Source organism: Limulus polyphemus, unplaced genomic scaffold, assembly GCF_000517525.1.
Source record: "Limulus polyphemus unplaced genomic scaffold, Limulus_polyphemus-2.1.2 Scaffold654, whole genome shotgun sequence".
NCBI lineage: Eukaryota > Metazoa > Arthropoda > Merostomata > Xiphosura > Limulidae > Limulus > Limulus polyphemus.
Window position 1 is genome coordinate 287,005 of NW_013666264.1, and position 23,034 is coordinate 310,038.

A 23,034-nucleotide genomic window follows, 5' to 3' on the forward strand; every position below is an offset into this window, starting at 1 on the left:
ATGACAAAGCCTCTGGACTTTTGGAAGACCGTACTGTTCTCAGACGAATCAAGATTCGCTAAATTTTCGGACAGTGGAAGGATATGGGTCTGGAAAATGCCTCACCAAGAGTTTTGACTTAACAGATTGCAGCCAACTGTGAGGCATGGTGGTTTCAGCGTGATGGTTTGGGAAGCTGTTTGGGTTGGTGGGAGATCGAGCTTAGTGGAGTGCGTTGGCAACATAAATTTTGCGAAATACGTCGAAATATTGGAGGAAGGACTCTTGCCACTTTATTCCTCGGGTTTCGTGGACAAGAACACACGTTGTTCCAGGAAGATGGAGCACCGTGTCACACTGCTAGAAACACCCAAAAGTGGCAGGAAGAAAATGGTATCCAGAAGTTGCCCTGGCCGAGCCAATCTCCTGACATGAATCCTATCGAAAACCTTTGGGCCATACTCGACTGGCAGGTCAAGAAATAACCACAAAACCAACTTCGAAGAGCGATCTACTCCAAGCAAGAGTGGGCGAAAATCCCACAATCTAAAATTGACGAGATAATTCTCACGATGCCCCAAAGGATCAACGAACTCCATGAAGCGAAAGGAAGATCTATTAGATATTAATTAAATCATAAATATATCAATTCATGTGAATATGACTGAAAAATTTCATTTTTTCTGAAAAGGTGGTGTCTATTTACTTGCTGACCACTCAGTGTACATTATTATCAACCTTTGAAAAATCAAGCATGAAAAAATGTCCATGAAAGGCAAAAGAAGTAACATATCCCACTCTCAAAGAAAAGTTTCAACTCCAGTTGAAATTGAATCCCGTATTACGGGGAAAAATTAACTATAAGTGATTGTAAAACGATGTTGTTGTTTTTTTACCTTTGTAATATAATGTCATAACACTAGTTTCGTAAACCGTGTAAAATCGCTTTATAAAAATGCGTTTTCTATTAGCCTTGACAAAAATTAGAAATGACAGAAGTAGGATAAATGTTATCATTGATTGGCAATATGTCGGTGAGACCTAAATCGTTCTAGATAACAGTTTCATAGTACATGTTTTATTTTTCAGTTGTGCTGTGGTATCTATTACAAATCAAATGTTCAAAATTGATTTTAATGTTTGCTATTTTAATTTCTAAACTTCTTACAGACAACCTTACTTATTTTAGATAGCGACAATCGGTACAGATGTTCATGTTTTGTTTAAACTTTAAAAGTTGCACTCACTACTTTGTCTATTTCTACCTCAGAATTTTAAAATGGGCTATTCCATCAAATTCCTGGATAAATGGATGGATGGGAGAGAGAGGAAGAAACCTGAGAGCAAAAATGTCGAAGCAATTCCTGCTGTCAGCGCAATAAGGGTACATTTACAGCAAAGTGTGGGCCTAATGTAACCGCGGTCTTCTTCTCTGTCCTTCATTCTGCTCATCGAAACGAAAGAAAGTGTTGAAATAAGATGGCATCCATTAGAAACTCAGAAAAGAGATTTATAAAGAGCCACTGTCAGCAAAGAAAACTTTGGGCTGGGTCGTAAATGTCGTCCTTTAAGAAGAGTAAACATTAAAGTTAAAGCCCACGTGCAGTCGTGATGCCAGAATTTAATTGAAATCCAAATTTGAAAGACGCTACATATATACACCAAGAGAACCCAATATAATACGTTAACAACGGATCTATTTTACTTTACAGATCGGAGAAACGAAGACTGTCGGGAATAAATAAGCCGTTCGGTATCATAAATAATTACAAAATATAGAGATGTTTCAATATGTGTTAAAGTGCACTGTGAATATCTGCATGGTGTTAAAAGACTGTGTAAACAATATCAGCATGTAAAGCTTACTATGTAGAACTTTCAAAGAAAACGTAGTGGTGGTTTGAGCTAAAGTCTTTTGAATTCCAGTTACTACGATAGCATGAAAATACTGTTTCAGTTCTTTATAATACTCTAACTAAATTTATGAAATATAAAAAAATGATTATATTTATCTCCGCAGAAGATATAATACATTTTTTTCATTGATCTTTTAACTCTTGATTTTTAACACATCTTTTCATTGGAATTCACACAGTGCACTTTCCAACTTTGCCTTGTAATTAAATATTGCCCTAGTTTATGTAGGGTTTCAATACTGCCGTGGCTCTTATCTTTACAATTATGAAAGTTTCAAGTTGTGTTTAACGGCTTGAATTTTTTTCTGTTCAGATGAACCCGTTTTGATAAATTTCCGCGGCAATATAAAGATTGGCTGATTACAAACACAAAGGATACAGAGTAATCTTTTTAACGGTCTAGCCAAACCAATTATGTAGTGTAAGATACAGCGTCGTTAGTGCGTGTCGTGGTATGGATCGCTACGATATACTTCTCGCAAGATCGACTCCTTGGAGACTTCTCGCAACACAGCGCCATCATCACTTGTGAATAATTAACATAATTGATTATATCCTCCCGAGGGAGAGTGTGCTCCATGAAGCTGAGCTCAATCTGCACCTTTTGATACAAGGTCTTCTCAAGTGGAAATATAACAAAAGGTTGGCAGACTTTCCCTCGTCAGCCTGCAACAAAAGTAAAAGCTGATTGTTTAAAGACCACCTCATTTCGTTCCTGATCAGTTTCTCTAGTAAAAACCTTCTTGGAACTATCTTACAAGTTGTCATTCAAGTATGTCTGTATTAAAACCAGCTTCAACTTATTCTGTGTTCACTGGAATGGCATTGATTTCAGTCTCATTCGCGTAGATCTGTATTGGTAAGTATCTAAAACACATCAACTCTGAACAATTCAACATGAAAACGCATACACACACATATATAAAGCTTTCCAGTCGTAAACCAAGTAGTTTCATGATTAAATATCTAGTCAATTCAGTATTGTTGTTTAGTTAGACTCCAAACAGATGTACTAGTTCTTAAAACCAGAGTTCAGAAGCCACGTTAAAGTTGAACTACTTTGATTCACTAATTGAGTGAAAAGTTTTCATTGGTTCCAATATCATACACATCATTTAAGAATCACCTTTTATAGAAGTAGTCCATTCACGATAGCGTAGCGAGCTCATATTCAGGGAATCAACCACTCCTCCTACTACATAATATATATATAGTTGAAGAAGGTGTCTTAACATGGCGAGCCTAAACAGCGGTGGGGACGCATCGTTTAAGAAATTTAGAATATACTCTTAAGTTGTGTGTTTGTTTTGTTTTTTGAATTTCGTGCAAAGATACACGAGGGCTATTCGCACTAGCTGCCCCTAATTTAGCAGTGTAAGACTAGAGGGAAGGCAGCTAGTCATCATCACCCACCGCCAACTCTTGGGCTACTCTTTTACCAATTTAATGAACAATGACATAATATAAACACTGTACGAATGAAGTATAATTGATTATTATATTTGTCTACACTCCGACAACATTGCAGTTAGTTATAGAATTTTCTCATGGATGTTTGTTTGTATGTTTCAGAATTTTCAAGGGAAGACAGCTAGTCAACAGTACCCACCGTCAGCTCTTGGGCTACTCTCGTCTGACAGAATGACGAGATTTGAACGTCACTCCTATAGAGAAATCAGTGCGAAGCGATTTTTGGGGACAAAGGGACGTGAGCCATGAATTCTCGGATTCACAGTCGTGGAACGCTAAAACTAGACCACTGCCCTGGAAGAAGTTTTCAACCAGTCGTTTGCATTATATAAACGTTTACGGAATAAATGCTGAAAACTGTCATCAAATCTAATTTGTTTATGTGACAGTGGAACTTCTGACCAAATAATACCACTTATACAGTCGTAAAAGCTTTTAATCTGTGACATATTTTTTCTTTAGTATAATGAGCCATCTAGTAATGCTGTGATGATAAAATACGGTAAAAAATATATGAATAATGTTCTTTATGTGTTATCTTTCAGCTTCTCAAATTTTATATATCATTTACGTCCAAATAGCTTCATAATTCATAGATCTTACGTCTTTTCAAATGTCTTTAACAATGCGAACATGATTATTATAACACATCTATGAAAAGTTTACTTTGACTAAATTTGATAATGCATGTTTTAAAGATATCCAACTGAGTACAAATACCTCTTCATCCCGTTTATTTTAAAGTTAAAATGAATAATTGGTTTATGTATATAAGTTTGATCAAATTTACGATATATTACAACAGGAAAATCAACGTACTTCATAACTATTTTGAAGGAAAGTCCGAAAAACAATAAAGGAGTAATATTAGAAGAAAAAACGATATTAAGAATGCAGTTAAAAATTGTAAAAGTTTCAGTCACTCAACGTCGTACTCGTTATATAATGCTAAATGACATAAGGTGGAAGTTTTATAGCGAGATTGTATTGTCTGTTAACTTAATGGCTAGGTTTCCCTTAGTGATTATCTTATATGTTAACTTAATGGCTAGGTTTCACTTAGTGATTGTCTTATCCGTTAATATAGTTATGAACGTTTCACATAGTGATTCTCTTATCAGTTAATATAAAGGTGAAAGTTTCACGTAGTGATTCTCTTATCCGTTAATATAGAGGTGAAAGATTCACGTAGTGATTGTCTTATCCGTTAATATAAAGGTGAAAGACTCACGTAGTGATTGTCTTATCCGTTAATATAATGATGAAAGTTTCACATAGTGATTGTCTTATCCGTTAATATAACGGTGAAAGTTTTACGTAGTGATTCTCTTATCCGTTAATATAAAGGTGAAAGTTTCACATAGTGATTGTCTTATCCGTTAATATAACGGTGAAAGTTTCATACAGGGAAACATAATAGTGAGGGTTTCACACAATAATTGTTTTTACCTGTTTAATATAAATACCACAAATGGTTTACTTGTAATTAGCGATTCAGATTTCAAGAACCAAATTGAATACGTTATGTTATACGTAATAAAGTCACTCACTTTTAGTGTCTAACATATATTTTAAACGAATTTTTAAAACTAACAAAGTCCGTGCAACATTTTCTGGTTGTAATAACAGCTGAACGGGTCAGACATGCCTTAATATAATCACAGTAATTTCAAGAGGAAAAAGCTTTCACCCTCCGTTTCCGCTCCTATGCAAGTTCGAAATCTAAATAGGCATAATCTTTTCTACAAAGGCGCGCGGCCGCCCCGCTATTACAAAGGTAAAGGCAATAACAAAATTAAAGCACTCGCGTACTCTTTCTGACGTAGGATGATATCGGATTGATTCCATTTACTTCATTAAGTGTTCTCTGGAATTCATTGAGAGTCGTCAGAGTTGCTTCAAGTAAGTTCGTATGCTTCAACCGACTGTGGTAGCCAGCTCTTGAGCTTTGTCTGTCTGTCTCTCCTGGACAAGGACTGAGCTCTGTCTATCCAATCTAGTGGAAGCACCGCTCGCCGTATGTCGTCCTTATTTATTTATGAGGCAGTGAAAAGAGGGTTCAGGCACCTCATTCTGATAATGAAGTTACCTCAGAGAGGATGTACAATATGGTTGAATCAACGTTGAGCTTCGTGGTGTGTGTGTGTGTATGTTGTTTTTTTTACCCTCCTAGTCGGGACTTCTACATACTGTTTATATGGCATCAAACCAGTCCGGTTTAGGATGGTAAAGCCTTACCTATCCAAACAAGTCACCGTCAGTCTCCAGCTACAGTATGCAAAGAACTCGAATGAACTTATGATTACCTCCGAAACTACGCAAAACATTATGTAAATAATCATTTTGTCAATGTCAGAGCAAGAACTTAGCACACGTTGTTGTCGCAGAAAGTTGATGTTCTTGCGTCATCAACACAGAGTAAACGAAAAGGGAGTATCCCTAGATAGACTATGCTCAATCTAACTCTCGCGACAGGTGCATTATACCCTAGTAATTATAAGAAAGAGTTGGCGTCCCTTCATAACATGTGACCAGCAACGTATTCATTATTAATTCAAACACGAAGTACTTCGATGGTTGGGATATTCGCCCCTTCAGTGATCATCCACAGATGATCTACTTGAAAAGTAGTTCAGGTGTACTCATACAGTCATTCAGGATCACTTATACACGCTTATGAATTATTGTTGTATCACACATATATATATATACAGGTACTACTTCTGCAACAGTTTTTAAACAGTTATCCCTTACGGGGTATTTAAATCAATGCTTTTGGAAATATGACGTCACGTGCTAGTTTTATGTATATTTGAACTAACAACATTTGTATAAACAATATTTTTTTTTGTCTAATTACAATTTTATACGCGATTAACCTGACACCTAGTGCCAGAATATTGTATTTCATTGTGGAACATAGTCGTTAGGTAGTGGTACTTGTAAGACAAAATCTGACGTATTGTAGCCTGATAACATATTGTGATTTACGTAAAAAAATATTCGCCTAACGTAATATAATCTTAAATATAATCTTAAGAGATTGTGAAAGCTAACGAAAAAGTAGTAGGAAAACCTCCGTCGTTGGGACAGTGGTCAAGGAGGTTCAATTGTTGTTGTTGTTTGTTATAAAGCACAAAGCTACACAAATGGCTATCTGTGCTCTGCCCACCACGGGTATCAAAACCCGGTTTCTAGCAGTAAAAGTCAGCAGACATACCGCTGTGCCACTGAAGGGAGGGATAGATCCTAACTTACCAATAACGCTTCACGACATCAATAAAATGAGAAATAAGTTAAAATATTAACAAATAACATCAACTATACAACGTATAACAAAATGTGCGCGTTTTGGAAAATAATAAAGATGATTATAGGTCACTAACTTAACATTTTAAATAATACATGTAATTAAATCCGAAAATATTAGAGCCAGCTGGTTAAGTAGCCTACGAAATTTCAACACTTCATTTATATCATTAAAGGACAGAATTAGCTCTCTTCCAGTGATGTTTCATGCAGTTATTCTATAAAGAAATACCGCAGTATATATCATAAGTATGGTAGTAGTTATAGTAGAAATGGGGCGGATACATCCAATAGAAACTATTTACTCATATGCACCTTTAACAACCAAATAATGAATCTTCAAATGTATCTGAGAGTCAACAAACCACATATAAAATTACAATCATTGAACCGTTTAAGATAGTCAGCAGAGCAGGTACAAAAAATTCACAAAACCACAAATTTCTCAATCTCACTGACTGACATTGTTGAAGACTTCTAGCTGTGTAACAAACAAACTTACCATAGTTATAAGTGCATCATCTAGAACAATGTACTAGGAACCGTGTACTAGTGATAGCGCGAAGTAGTTAATTAAATTAATTAAATAATTCATCAACCCTTAGTACATGCACACAACCATATAACTCACACTACATCACCCAAATGACACTGCATACTATAGTGTGTGCCATCACGTGTATAGCACACGTGCACAGTCACAATGTGTACACATACACATGAGTGAAGGGAATGCACACCAAAAACACATACACCATTATTTGCACATACCATGATATTATGGTGCACACCCACACTGTTAATATATATACAGGATATCAAAACAAAGGAATAACTGATACGTAAGATCATGTCACCTTGTATGAAACAGGTGCATTAACAAGTGGGAAAACATTTAAAAAATGAAAGTGTAGAAATAGGTGCACCAAAAAGTGAGGAAACAAGGTAGGAATGGGCTTGATGTAACAAAACTTTCACTATACAACCTCACAAGAGGGCGTGTCCAACAACTGGTCCATGCCTACTTCCCCCCCCCCCCCCAGTGGCACAGCGGTATGTCTGCGGACTTAAAACGCTAGAATCCGGGTGTCGAATCATGGTGGGCGTACATACAAAAATGTGTCTATGATTCTTCTACTTTTGTATACACAGTAACGAATCCATGACGTTGATACACAGAAACCTCATAGAAATTTTTATCTTTGTATTTTAATCCACCTATATAGCTAATGTACGAAATACTGTTGCCTTCTCATGTAATTGCAAAAGGAGTAACAAGTTGTAAAGAAAAAAGAAAACATACAAGTTGTGAGTCCACACGAATAACAGATTTTTCTGGTGTCGTATAAACAGACTTTATAGTACATGTATTGTCTCCAATAATTCGATTCACAGAAACCTCTAGTCATTATATGATAAATATAACTAAGTTTGATAAGTTTAGTCCACCTGGCTTATTGTACAGATTAGAAAGAATAAACAAATAAGGATTGACCATCTGTTGGACACGCCCCCTTGTGAAGTTTTACAGAGGAAGTTTTATTACATCATGCCCATTCTTACCTTGTTTCCTTTTTTTTTGGTTCACCCATTCCTACACTTTCAATTTTTTTAAATATTTTTTCACTTGTTATATATTACAGTAACAATCAATTCTGAAATAGGAAATTTTAAGATAATTATGACTTGATATTAATAATACATTAAATCCCGTATGTATATCAAATGAACGTATTAACATGCCCTTCTTTAACTACGAGCAACTCTCCACTAGTAAGCACGACTTCAAATACATTTCATATTTATTTTTTAGAAACATGACATTTTCACTCAAGTAAAGGAACGTGGTGAAATGTGTATTCTTAAGCCAAAAACTAAGTATACTGTTGTACTTAATAATATATGCCTTCTTTTGAAATGGAAAACAACACCAGTTTCTCCTTTCTCACTCAACATAGTAGGGACTTTGCAACGAAACAGGAATCGTCAGCTGTTCAGATAAATAGTTATCTGGCTGGCCCAGCTGGGGCCTAACAGTTAGGCCTAGTGGTCGCTCTTAGTTGGAGAACGAGAAACAAGGGTCACCCAACTTACGAGACGATAAAACGACCACGTCTGGGTTAGTAGGCCGCAGATATTTTCGTACATACTTTTTATTCACAGAATTGATTTGTCCCAAGAAGTATAATCAGAGGTTTAATTAATTTCTGTTAATATTTCAAAATCGCATAAACAAGCATTTCTATTGGGCATTCCTTTAGAGAATTTTAACCGTGCATATTTAATATAAGATTAAGTAGAACTATCTCAAAAACGTTTGAAGGTTTCAGAGAGAAACCAAGTCGAGCAAACACATATGAGCTTAAAACTCTCATCAGTTTCCATTCATCCTAAAAAACAGCATAATGAACATGATATTATAACACTTTTACCTTATGTTAAAAATAACAACAGCTTACTTTGTATTGAAACTTATGCAATTTTAACTCGTGCTGAAGTTACTACTGTTTTAAGTTGTAGGGAAGTTCTATGTTGCTATGAAGTTATAAAACTTTTATCTTTCAACACAGTTATAACAATTTTATTTTGCCCTGACGTTTCATTTTGTTCCGAAGCTGAATGTATGGTAAGGTACAGTCACAGTGAACGGGAGCCTATACGGGATCTAGCTGGCAGGTAACTGGGGATTAGCAAAGATTAATAGAGTCACATAAGTAAGGAGTTGAACATTGTGAAAAAGGACAAGATGATGAAAGATTAAAGAGCAAGGCAAAACAAAAAGAACTGCACACAATGACGCAGGCAAAGGTGAGTTTTAAAATATTTAAGATACGCATGTTTCTTATAGAAAAAAGTGGTTGCAGTTTTAAAAAAAAATGCAGATTGGCTCGCAAAGGGTATAAAGGATATAATTAACAAAAAGCCTTATAAATTTAAGAAGTTTAAGTCGACTTCTATGATGGAAGATTTGAAGAATTATAGAAGATCAAGAGAGATGGTCGAACAATAAATTAGAGAATCTAAAACTATATGAAGAAAAGTTGGTTGAAAATGTAAAAATTAATACTTAGGATTCCTTTAACTTTAAATACAAGAAAATGTAAGGGTTGGAGTAGGACCTTTGAGGGATGAAACAGGAAGGCTCATATCTGATGATTATGAGGTGGCTGAATTATTAAATTCTTCTTTTTCTTCAGTTTTTACTATTGAAGACTTAAACAATATTCTTCATCCCAACTAGATGAAAAAAGGTTGAACAAGATGATCATATTAATTCTGATCTTATTAAAGAAAAACTGTGAATTTAATGAGTGATTAATCTCTGGGTTTGATATTTCCACAGGGGGATTTGAAGTGGATTAATGATTGAATATGTTAGCCACTTGCTACAATTTTTGTAAATCCATGAATAGTGGATAGGCAGGCACCAGATGATTGGAAGCTGACTAATGTTACTTGTCTTTTCCAGGGAGGTGATAAAAATTATCTCAATAATTATAGGACTATTAGTCTTACGTCAGTGGTGAGAAAAGTTTTGAAAGTCTTACAAAACATGTTTTGAAAAGGCATTTAACAAAGTTTAAAGGTTTGTTGGATAGTCAGTATAGTTTCACTAGGGGAAACCTTCTTTGCCTTGCTAATATTTTGCATTCTTTGAAGAGGTTGCTATTTTTGCATATGAGGGTACAGGTGTGGATGTGGTGTATCCGATTTTTCAGAAAGCCTTTGACAAGGTGCCACATAAAAGAGTTGTTTAAAAATATTTCTCTAGGTATGAGAGATAGGTTGGCTCATGGGATAAAAAACTAGCTAGGTGGAAGAAAGCAGAGTATTTTTTACAAATGAAGTTCAATCAAACTGGATTAATATCACCAGTGGGGTACTTCAGGGCTCAGTCTTAGGGCCTTTGCTTTTCTGATTTACATCAGTGACATAGATGAAAAAATGGTAAATAAATTATTTAAATTTACTGATGATATTAAGGTTTTTGGTGTTGCTGGCTGTGAGAAGGATGCTGCTAATTTACAAAAGGATTTGGATCATTTGGTGAGTTGGGCGAATAAATTGCAGATGCTTTTAATTATAATAAATGCAAAGTAATGCATGTGGGAGATCATAATATTGTGAGTAACCTTAACAGTGCTATATAAGAAAATAATCTTGTTGTTTTAATTGATAAATCTCTTAAACAACCCAAGCAATGTGATGTTGCTAGTAGCAGAACAAAAAGGATTTTAAGTTGTGTCGACAGAAATACTTCAAACAAGTCTAAAGAGGTTATAATTTCATTTTATAGGTCATTGGTTAGGCCGCATTTGGAGTATTGTATTCAGTCATGGGCTCCTTACCTCAGGAAGGACATTGAATTGTTGGGAATTATTCAGAGGGAGGACTACTAGAATGATATCAAGGATGGAAAGGTTGTCATACTAGGACAGGTTAAAGACTCTGAAATTGTTTTCTTTTGATAAAGGAAGAGTTATAGAGGATCTGATTAATGTGTTTAAGATTGTTAAGGAAATTGATAATGTTGATGTATCATCTTTTGCGTACTTAATCGTGAAGATGGTGATACCAGAGCATACAAGTTTAAATTTTTGCAGGGTAGAAGTCATCATCAGTTAAGACAGCTCTATTTTTCTAACAGGGTGGTTGGCCTTTGGAATAGGTTACCTTCAGATGTGGTGGATACAGTTAATTTAAAGTAATTTATTTTAAAGTTTAGTTTAGTTGACGATGCAGCCTAGATAGATCAACAGGTCTCTAGTTGTCCTTAAATTATAAGTAATATGTGGATAATACTATATAAACATTTGTGTCGCTTCTTCAACTGGACAAGGGTACAAACTGGACTGTACTAAACACTTAAATGCATTTACAAATGATTAAAAGACGAAAGCAAAAGTCTTTTGAACTTAGACAAAGATGAACAGATAAACCATGTAATAAAGCTTCGTCCTTCATAGGTCTACCAATCAGAAGACAGTTATTCAAAATTACCACTCTATTCCCACTATATACGACAGACTAACATTGGCAGTAAACAGAAAGTTATGCAATGGTTCAAGGTGGTCAATAAGGGACTTCTAACGATATATCTTAAGTCTAGAAATGTACTTGAATTTTGAATAAATCGCAGTTAAGGTTATATAAAGGAAGACGATTTGCACGATTCACGATTAAACTGTACATTCAACTGGTTTTATTTGCAACTTAGTAAACTTACTGAGTGCGATCTAGTATCTTTAAATGGATAATTTCATTATTCCCTGCTTAAATGTTTTCAAGTTTTTTTATCATTAATGCGATCAGAAATGAATTGTTAATTGGACCATCTGGTGTCGTCTCCGGAACTTATTGTCCTACCACAAATGTGATGATGGTATGTACTGATATCCTTTTCCTGACTATTCAAAAACTAGAAGAAGCACGTGACTTTCACGCAATTTCCCAGCGCGTTTCTATCAACATTCACTGTGAAGTCTATCAGTTGAAGGAGAGGCCATGAGAACACTAAGTAGCGTACCCTCACAATATTCCAAACAATCTATCCCAAAATCGCGGGAACCCGTTTTGAACAGTCAGAGGAGCTATAGAGGACGCGTGGCCTCTATTAAGTATTGTCAGGGATTTGCATTTATAATCCACAGTGATAACATTTCTATCTGGTTCAGGTTTCATGGACGACTGAAAGATCTGAGTGATTATCATTTATTTTATACTTTTCTTCCCCAAAACTTTTAAATGAGAGAATCAAGAATTTTCCTTAAATTCATCGAAGAATTTAGTTCTAAGTCAGACATGAAATTGAAAATATTCCATTATTTGTCAATATCAAAACACAAAATGGCAGTTTTTACAAAACCTGCAAGAGAAAAATCATATTCACTTAAACATTAAAGATAACACTAATAAAATAAATGATTTATAGCCTCGAAAAAGGAAACAACGAGAATTTGAAAATTTTAATGAATTATCAAAATCAAATATTTTTATGTATCTAAACTCATAAAGAGTTGTTAAACGTCATTAACTAGCTTATACTTCAATATATCAAGATTGTGACATGAAGATTGTTTCATTGTGGTATTAATGTAGTTTCATCAAGCTCAAAGAGCTTCGTCATTTGTTAGTTATTAACTAAACTTGTGCTCTCAATAGCACAGTATATAATTTCTGTTTTTACATAAAGGATATTATAATATAGCTTGATAAATGCAGTTAACTTAACTGAAAATGCTGATTTATACAATATGATGGCATTGAGAGATGTCTAGAGAAAGCATCGTCAACATCATCCTTAGGTTTTACTTTAAACATTTGGTATACAGTTACAGAACTATTACGACAGAAGAATATCATTAAGGTTTAAGATAAATGACAACCAAATTGGTTGAAATACCTGAAAATAAGCATTTCGATGACAACTTACACGACCTTCTTTTATTTCAACCTTAATCTTTTTGATCCTTTATTTCCAACTTAATTTCAAATCTTAATCTGTTTATAGCGAGTCTTCGACCAAACATTCAATTCAAGTTGGAGAAATCGTAAGCCTTTCGATATTCATGGAGGGAGGGGAGTGCTGTTCCAATGTCTATGTCGAAAAATAAGGTTTGGTTTTGAATTTGCACTAGCCATCCCTAATTTAGCAGTGAAACGACTAGAGGGAAGGCAGCTATTCATCATCACCCACTGCCAACTTTTGGTTACTTTTTTTACCAGCGAATAGTGGGAGTGACCGTCACTATATAACGCCACCCTCGGCTGAAAGGACGAGCATGTTTGGTGGGACGAGAATTCGAACCCGAGACCCACAGATTGCTAGTCAAGCGTCCTAACCACCTGGCCATGCCGGGACCCGAAATATAATTTCTAGGAGAAATATAAGACTCGTATTGTATTAAACATTAAAGACTGAAGGATAGAATATTTTGTGACTTACCGGTCAATAATCACTGGATCCGACGGGGTTTCATTCCTGTTCCCACAACTTTTCTTGTCACAACAACGGCTATACGATCAACAAACATAAGAATAGCCAATCACAATAAAGTTCTGAGAAATGCCGATTACTTTTATTACAGGATTATAGATTCGTACCTTTGCATACTTTAAGACGTTAGCATTTAATACAATGTCAATAATGTTATACCGTTAGCTGCATTTACCGTGATTAGCATACAATATCACCAAACAATATATAATTAACTTGGAAAATAATATAAGTTAATCCATAATAAATAATGCGAGCAACTTATTACTCTTTAAGAAACGTTTACCTTATAATAGTAAACATTTTTGTGTAATAACAAGGCGCACTTGTAAGTCTTCATAACACTTTACCTAAAAGTGTTTTGGTTATTAAAAGGAAACGTATTTTTTTTAGATTAAAATACAGAACTAGAACATGTACAATTAAAACAATTATTTGCATACATAAACTTAATACCTATATCTTTATGATTCAAATAGTAATACTTCACGACACAAATTAAATTAGGGATTCGATCGCTTCTGTAGACACAGTACAGACAGCACATTGTGTAGCATTGTGCTTACTTACTTACAAACAATACACAATACATTTAGCGTTTAGAAAAATGTTGCAGTTCTTATATTTTTAAGCCTTTAGATTTAGTTCTTTGAAATGTTTTAGTAGCCATTCCAATATTAGATTACAGTTTAACAAACCTCCTCTATAATATTAACACTAATATTGGACACGGTCACTTTATAAATCGTGATTTCAGTCTCATGCAAGTTTTAATGTTATTAATTCTGTATACCCTTTAATCGCTCTTCAGAGGATACAAATGTTGATCACATGTTATCGTGTATCATTTAACTGCGTTATGCACAACTGTCGATCGCTAGTTAAAATGTATCATTTATCTGCGTTATGCACAACTGTCGATCGCTAGTTAAAATGTATCATTTATCTGCGTTATGCACAATTGTCCATCACTACTTAAAATGTATCATTTAACTGCGTTATGCACAATTGTCCATCACTACTTAAAATGTATCATTTATCTGCGTTATGCACAACTGTCTATCACTACTTAAAATGTGTCATTTAACTCCGTTATGCACAACTGTCCATCACTAGTTAAAATGTATCTTATAACTGCATTATGCACAACTGTCGATCAACAGTTATCATATATATTTTAACTGCATTCTCAAAAATAATGTGATCATTGATTTGATCACTAAGCTGCAAACTTTAAAATTCACGATCACTGATACCGACATCATAACACACACACACACACACACACACATATATATATATATAAACATCCATGTTAAGTAAATAGATTTCAAAACTCGTCAGTTTTTTTCAGAATTTCGATGTCATTTATACATGTCTCTCTAAACGTGTTCCAGCTTGAATCTCTTTGCAGAAAAACTAATACGAAAGTTGATACTATTCTATTATCTATTTTTTTCGTTTATTTCTAATGGTGTGAATTATTAGAGCACAAACAGTAGAAGATTACCTACAATTCAACAGATTCATTTCCTACTAAACTTCAAAAGGTTTTGCTTAACATTATCTTAATCCAACTACCGAAAAAAAATAGCAAAACTCAAAGGAGTGAAAAATAACAAATTAAATTACGGAAACAAATCAACTAAAACTTTAAAACGGATCCAATGATGGCATTAAGGAAAAAACGAAAGAGGATGAGGCCAACTAAAACATTAAACAAAAGGAGATGCCAGCATTGAAACGATGGTGTCAAAAAAGTAGTTAAGCTATTGAAATGGAAATGCAGGAACTGTAGAAATTAACTATTAAGATGAAAGAAAACCAAAGCGAACAGTTATGATATTAAACTATAACCATATAATTGATCACAATTACAAGTGTTTAAACTAAAAATGAATAAAGGGATTAACTAAAGTTTTGTAAGACGATAATTGCATGTAACTAAGAACAGCTAAAAATCTTCTTTGTACCAGGTTTATATTTTTATAAATATAAAACAAAAGCAAAGAAAGCATTTTAAACACATTATACAAAATTATTTGTGTTTTAGATTTATGAAAATAGCTAACAAATAAACAAAATAATTTGCAAATATTGCGAAAACGTTTGCAGAATACATTACACAGTAATCTAAAATGTGATTTAATTCAACTTTTTCTTTGTTTAAGATGTGTTTTTGACTAAACAGATTTAATTTTAAATGTAATATATAGAGGGAGACTGTGAGAGTAAATTTGAAACGGTTTGTTTGTTATGAATTTCGCGTAAAGCTACACGAAGGCTATCTGCGCTAGCCGTCCCTAATTTAACAGTGTAAGACTAGTGGTAAGGCAACTAATCACCACCACTTACCGCCAACTCTTGGGCTATTTTTCTACCAACGTCACATTAGAACGCCCCCACGGCTGAAAGAGCGAGCATGTTTGGTGTGACGGGGATTCGAATTAGTCGAGCGCCCTAACCACTTGGCCATGTCGGATCAACATTGAAACGGAATGGATTCAATGAAAATATTCAAGGAAATTCAAAGGAATGAGGCTAAAGGTAGCAATAATAGATTAGTTTGTATTGTTGGCTTAACGTATGTATCGAGGGCTAATCTAAATCTCCTAATCTGGCCGAAGGAAATGAAATATTATTGGGATTATACGTAATAGTTAAGGGTACTCAAATATTGATTCGATCCACTTTTTCAATATATATTAATATAATATATGTTTGTTTGCACCCTAACTCCTTCGCGCGTATTGGACCAATCTCAACCAAAATTTGTACGTAAACACTATGAACTATGAGGAATGTCCTAAGGTGGTCAAAACTGAACTTAACCTTATTTCTATTTTGTAAAGCCTGTTGGTTAATTACTCCCAGCCTATTGAGTCAATTTTAAACAATCTTGGCAGGTTGACGCTTTAGAGTTTAGACAATGTTGAATATCCTAAAGGCATTCAAGGTCAAAGAATGAAAGTTGCTGGATTGTTTCTCAAACACCCATACTTTTCTCAAGATCAATGAGATGTAGGGTGTTCAAGGGTGGAATCACCTCAAAATCTTTATTTGTTAGTAGGTGGAAAGCAAACTGCAAATGTTGTTTATGAATAAGTTTTGTAATAATTTTAAAATTTTGACATAAAGTTTATGTTAAAGTTATTACTTTGAAACATATGATTGCTGTTAAACTTACATTTAAAAACATTAAGTTTAGACATTCCCCGTCAGTTGACGAGTATTTCAGTTTGTTCGTAATATATGATTGGTTGCTTTGCAAATTGATTTATGACACTAAGTACTTCTAGTTAGGTTACTATAGAAAATTTGGTGTTTCTAGTTAGTTTATTATACGAAACTTGTTTTATTCATGCATAGTTAGTTTTATACTGTGATCATATTTGATTAGAAATTCTTAGTAATTACTTTTGTTTCCAGATTAACAGAGATCATCATAAAAGGTACATTTGACCATATATACGTGATATAAAGCACATGAGGGTAAGATAACTGCTTAACTTTATTTAAAAGTGTAGAGGAGGGCAAAACAAGTGAAGTCAACCTAATCTAGTTTTGATAATAGTGCATGCATACTAACTGGAAAAGTGAAGGGCGTGTCCCTTCTGCCCTTTACGTGAAGCGCTTATAGAAAGGTGATAACAATTAATAAAGCATGTTTCAACCCTTTTAGAAAGCGTGAAGTTTTTTGTTATTAGAAAGTATTAAAAAATAAACACCAGAGACCATTGAAGTTCTATATAGTTCAAACGATTTTCAAAAGGGTTTGGTGTTGTTAACTGTCTGCTTATTTCTTATTGAAAGGGGAAATTATGTTGATATTCTGAGTTTCAAGCATTGATTTATTTCCTTATAGCTCTTAAAAAGGGGACTTACTCCGCTTTTAAAGTAGCATGTATTATATAACACGTAAAGCATTTATGGCTTTAGGTTTTAGAGGCGTAGCTGTGATGTTCTCTCAACGAATGATACACAAACTATTGATAATAGTACGTTTTTGTTTTTTGTTAGGAATTGGAAATTATATTTAAAATGACTGTCGAACTAAACAATATAAATATATATATATATATGTAACCATTTTATTGTCTGGAAGATCAACAACGCAATATAACGGTAACTATTTTACCGTCTGGAAGATCAACAACACAATATAACGGTAACCATTTTATTGTCTGGAAGATCAACAACACAATATGACGGTAACTATTTTATTGTCTGGAAGATCAACAACACAATATGACGGTAACCATTTTATTGTCTGGAAGATCAACAACACAATATAACGGTAAACATTTTACTGTCTGAAAGATCAACAACACAATATAACAGTAACTATTTTACTGTCTGGAAGATCAACAACACAATATGACGGTAACTATTTTACCGTCTGGAAGATCAACAACACAATATAACGGTAACCATTTTATTGTCTGGAAGATCAACAACACAATATAACGGTAACCATTTTATTGTCTGGAAGATCAACAACACAATATGACGGTAACTATTTTACCGTCTGGAAGATCAACAACACAATATAACGGTAACTATTTTACTGTCTGGAAGATCAACAACACAATATGACGGTAACCATTTTACTTTACCGTTATATTGTGTTGTTGCTATTTTACTGTCTGGAAGATCAACAACACAATATGACGGTAACCATTTTATTGTCTGGAAGATCAACAACACAATATGACGGTAACCGTTTTACTTTCTGGAAGATCAACAACACAATATAACGGTAACTATTTTACCGTCTGGAAGATCAACAACACAATATAACGGTAACCATTTTATTGTCTGGAAGATCAACAACACATTAGAAAATATGTTTACGGCATACAGGAAGTTTCTGAAGAGAAATAAGTTCTATATAAAGATAATCCCTATATTTTTTACACGTTTATTTAGTTCTATTTGTCGATAAAAATAAACAAACAATTTTTAATTCCTCGTACAGTGAATCGAGAACAGGCGGTAAGAAGCGCCATAACTGAGAGCGTTTTATTATATCAATACAAAACAATAACGGACAAAAGGTCCAGTTGGGATGTCAAGAAACAAGTAAAGTATAAGGCAATTCATGTACCCAAATGTTAACCTTAGTAGATAACTGAAATCCAAACATACCGCGCCCAATAATCACATTTGTTTAAAATTATATATGGACTTACTTTACTATGTACATTTCCATATATGTATTTTACTTGCTTCTCTACTTTTTCTTCATAATCTTAATGTACCTTTTTCCCTTTTGGGGTTTCGTATTGATATTCTAATAGTATCCTGTACGAGACAAAGTTATACATAAAATAAGTAAGAACATTCAACGTTTAAAAATGCACAATAACTTATGGCATATGTTAAAAGTAAAAGATACAATTAAAAACTGTATATGTTTCATCGAAAAAAGTTTCACCATCTTCAAGACACCAGAAGAAACCAGGAATTTATTTATTTTTATTTTTATAGCGGCAAGTGCACGTGTATAATTTGCATATTATACAGTGCCATCTACAGAATGAATTTCTTACAATTCACTTCTATGGCACCAGGGCCTAGATCTCTATTTAAAATCATTTAATGTTTAATAATTTCAAGAGATTCTCTTATATTTAATTCATTTTTCAGCCTAATTCTTTAAGTATTCGAACCTTATCCCATTCAATGTTATGCGAACAGTTTGCCACATGTTCCACTAAGGCCGAATCATTAGTTTTTTTTTATTTTGTGACTGCGCTTCTGTGTTCATAAATTCGAAATAAGCATAAATTGTAAGTCAGTATAATGTGTTTATTATATTTTTATGTTATGAATGCTTTAAGAAGCAACTTAACAATGCACACTCAAACTTTGCTGCCAAGCGACAAGCACGCTGAAGAAAACATGTTCTTTACAACTCACCTGCAGATGATTTCGTGAGTTAGGAGGACTTTTCGCATATCTGGGGTTTTGTCTTGTCCTTCGTAGACGACAGCCTGAGAAAAACAGATACAAACAAACGAACATCACTTACCTACACATGACTTCGTGTGTGAGCAGAACTCGGCACATTTCAGGGTTTTTATCCTGTCCCTCATAGACGATAGCCTATAAGGAATTTGAACAGGACACAGATGTACTACAGGTCATGATTCTACACACACACACACATATATACATATATCCATCCTTGGATGATATTCTATCAAGTAAAAATTTAGGTTTTAGTTTTTTAGATTGAAATAAGAAGAAATGTGCCTGTTACATTACAAAATATTAACGATTCATAAAATATCATTCTCTAGTGAGAATTGAAAATTACAGCTTCACAATATGTAAAAACTATATACGGAGTGTAAATAGTGCTGTGTTAGAATGGTGTGACAATTCATTTTCTGAAAAAAATCTAAACAAAGTTTGAATGTGCGAAAGTTTTCAACTTTTGAAGCCAACATATTTTGCTTTTCCAAACGAATAACCATAATCACTTAATTTTAGAATATTATTGCAATGTGAGTTTCCTGGAAAAGATAAGTTAATGCAAAAATTATAATTGTCAGTTTAATTACACTAACAGTATTAGAGAACTACTGTAAATTAACCATACAATAAATTCAAAATATTCTTGTAACCACGAAACGCTGAAGCAGTATTTAGATCAAGTAATATACTTACAGCTTGTTTGTTTGTACTTAAGCACAAAGCTACACAATGGACTATCTGTGCTCTGTCCACCACGGGTATCGAAACCCAGATTCTAGCGTTGTAAATCCGCAGATAATACCCCTGTGCCACTGGGGGGATACTTACAGTATTCTAACACAATAATTTTACTGTAACGATATTTCCATATTATTTAAGTAACAGTCTAGCACGCTAATGTTACTATAGCAGTATTTCAACATTAACAAGAGCAATCGACACTCCTTTTCGCAATTGTATGCATTTATATTGGATAACATAAAATTTCACCTTCGAAAACTCAGAAAATCCTTCTCAGATCCAGAATGTTCAACGATCCGGATAATATTTGTAGTGTGATGAGAAGTCTCAACCTTAATGTGCCCGAGAACTTTGGTACAACTCCGATCACACTTTACAGAGTTATTAACAGAAAACCGCAAAAATTTAGCCTTTATAAAAAATGTTTCAAAGTGATCCAGAATCCGGATATATATTTGGATCCAGACCAAATTTGGGGAAGGCTGTTCCATACTGACTTCCCATCTTGTGTGAAAAGTCCGTGTACATCGGCTTATTAGTTTTTGAGATTCGGTCGCGGAAACACAGACACACACACGGACCCGATTGCAATACCCTTGCAGAGCGAGAGTAACAAAGCAACTGCTGTAGTAACATTAGCGTATTCGACAAGAATGTAGTCATATTTATTACCTAAAGCATGAATAGACATTACAGGTGAAAATATCTGCAGACTTACAATACTAGAAACCGAGTTTCGATACCCGTGGTGGGCAGAGCACAGATAGCCCATTGTGCTTAACTTCAAACAATCAAACAAATACAGGTGAAACTGACAAACGAACTACTGAGTCCAGATGTATTGTTTTTAAGGACAGACACACTTAAAAAAATGTGGGATTCCTGTGCTTTTAGATCTATAATGAACTTATATACACAAATCTCGTATATTATGATACGTTTTTATGTTTTTTATGTAACTCTTATTTGGTGGTTATTTCAAATATTTCTTTGAAATAGCTATTATCACGCACAGACCAGAAATCAATTTTTAAATTTGAATAATTCAATAACATTAACATAACATTCGAACACACTAATTACTATGTCAGTATTTTAACATTACAACACGATAACGTTAACATGGCAGTATTTCGATATTAATGAAGCAACATTTTAACACTTGTTTAATGAAACTACGGCAACATCCTTGAAACAATATAAACATACCAACACTAACCCCTTATAACTGTTAATGTTAAAAATAGCAATAACTGAATGCTCACGCGTTCAAAAACAAGATACTAAAGACACTGTGAAAAGTTGATTTCAAACAGTTTATGTTCCAAATTTTCAAAAACTTTCTGAATAAAGGTTATAGTAACTCAAAGAGATTAAGATGATATAATGTTAGGAATATTCATAAAACAAATGTAAAGTGTCAAGAAAAGATAAGTCAAAAATTGATAGCATTAAGCACAGTTTCTTAAATTTGTTATTGAAGTTGTTTTTCGCAAATAGAACGCGTAGATTTAACCTACACCTACACAATATTTTAAGAAGATTTCCAATAGATGTTACACATCTCTCTCTAATTCGTAGTAACTATGTGTCATCCTTTTAAGTCTATATTCTCCACTTGATTTAATGTATGCCTTAATGATGTATTCCCTTTCTGGTAAGTTTAAGCTCTACTAATTGAGAGGAACTAATCTAAGGGGGCAGAAACAATCTACTTTCCCAAACAAAATCAAAACACGCTAATAGGACACGGTGTGGTATATCTTCACGCAAACACCCCCACACCTCTTCCCCTTGCCCCTCTCTTTCTCTGTGTATGCCCTATATAATCTCAGGGGAGATGCAAATCATAGTATTGTATCAATAGAAGAAACCTTGTCGTCAGAACCAGCACAAGCTTGTGTGTTTATACCAGTACCGTATACGTATGTATGCATGTTCGAGATTCGTCTCATTTGCGTGTTTTCGAAGGCGGCACTATGGTTGAGTACGCTTAAAACTTTCTCTTTTCGGTAATTGAAGTTTTGTTTATATAACACCAGGATATAATAACAGTTTTCTGTTTGCTATAGTTCCAGGGTAAATAGACTTGGAAATTTATCACAACAAACCTCAGCATTCGTATAGTGAACAAATATGGACGAAAACGTATCCCAGGAATCACACAAATTAACCGTGACTCTTATGAGTACAAATAATAGTGAAGTCATATTACACATCTCAAGTGACATTATGTATACAAACAGTAGTGAAGTCTTATTACATACATGAAGTGACATTATTTGTACAAACAGTAGTGAAATCTTATTACACACCTCGAGTGACATTATGTGTACAAACAGTAGTAAAGTCTTATTACACACCTGAAGTGACATTATGTGTACAAACAGTAGTAAAGTCTTATTACACACCTCGAGTGACATTATGTGTACAAACAGTAGTAAAATCTTATTACACACCTGAAGTGATATTATGTATACAAACAGTAGTGAATTCTTATTACATACCTCAAGTGACATTATGTATACAAACAATAGTGAAGTCTTATTACACATCTCAAGTGACATTATGTGTACAAACAATAGTGAAGTCTTATTACACACCTAGAGTGACATTATGTGTACAAACAGTAATGAAGTC

The 23,034-nt window shown here is 34.0% G+C and overlaps 1 protein-coding gene across 2 annotated transcripts in view; it reads right to left on the minus strand.

Annotated features, from left to right (window-relative positions):
* Nucleotides 1–23,034, minus strand: part of LOC106459730 (transcription factor COE3-like) — a 121,559-nt gene that overhangs the window by 49,898 nt on the left and 48,627 nt on the right. For both annotated transcript variants that reach the window (XM_022386268.1, XM_022386269.1), the window contains exons 5-6: nucleotides 19,706–19,779; nucleotides 13,621–13,689 (exon numbers count right to left, since the gene is read on the minus strand). In XM_022386268.1, the coding sequence (XP_022241976.1) occupies nucleotides 13,621–13,689; nucleotides 19,706–19,779 (143 nt within the window). The remainder of the gene's footprint in view (nucleotides 1–13,620; nucleotides 13,690–19,705; nucleotides 19,780–23,034) is intronic.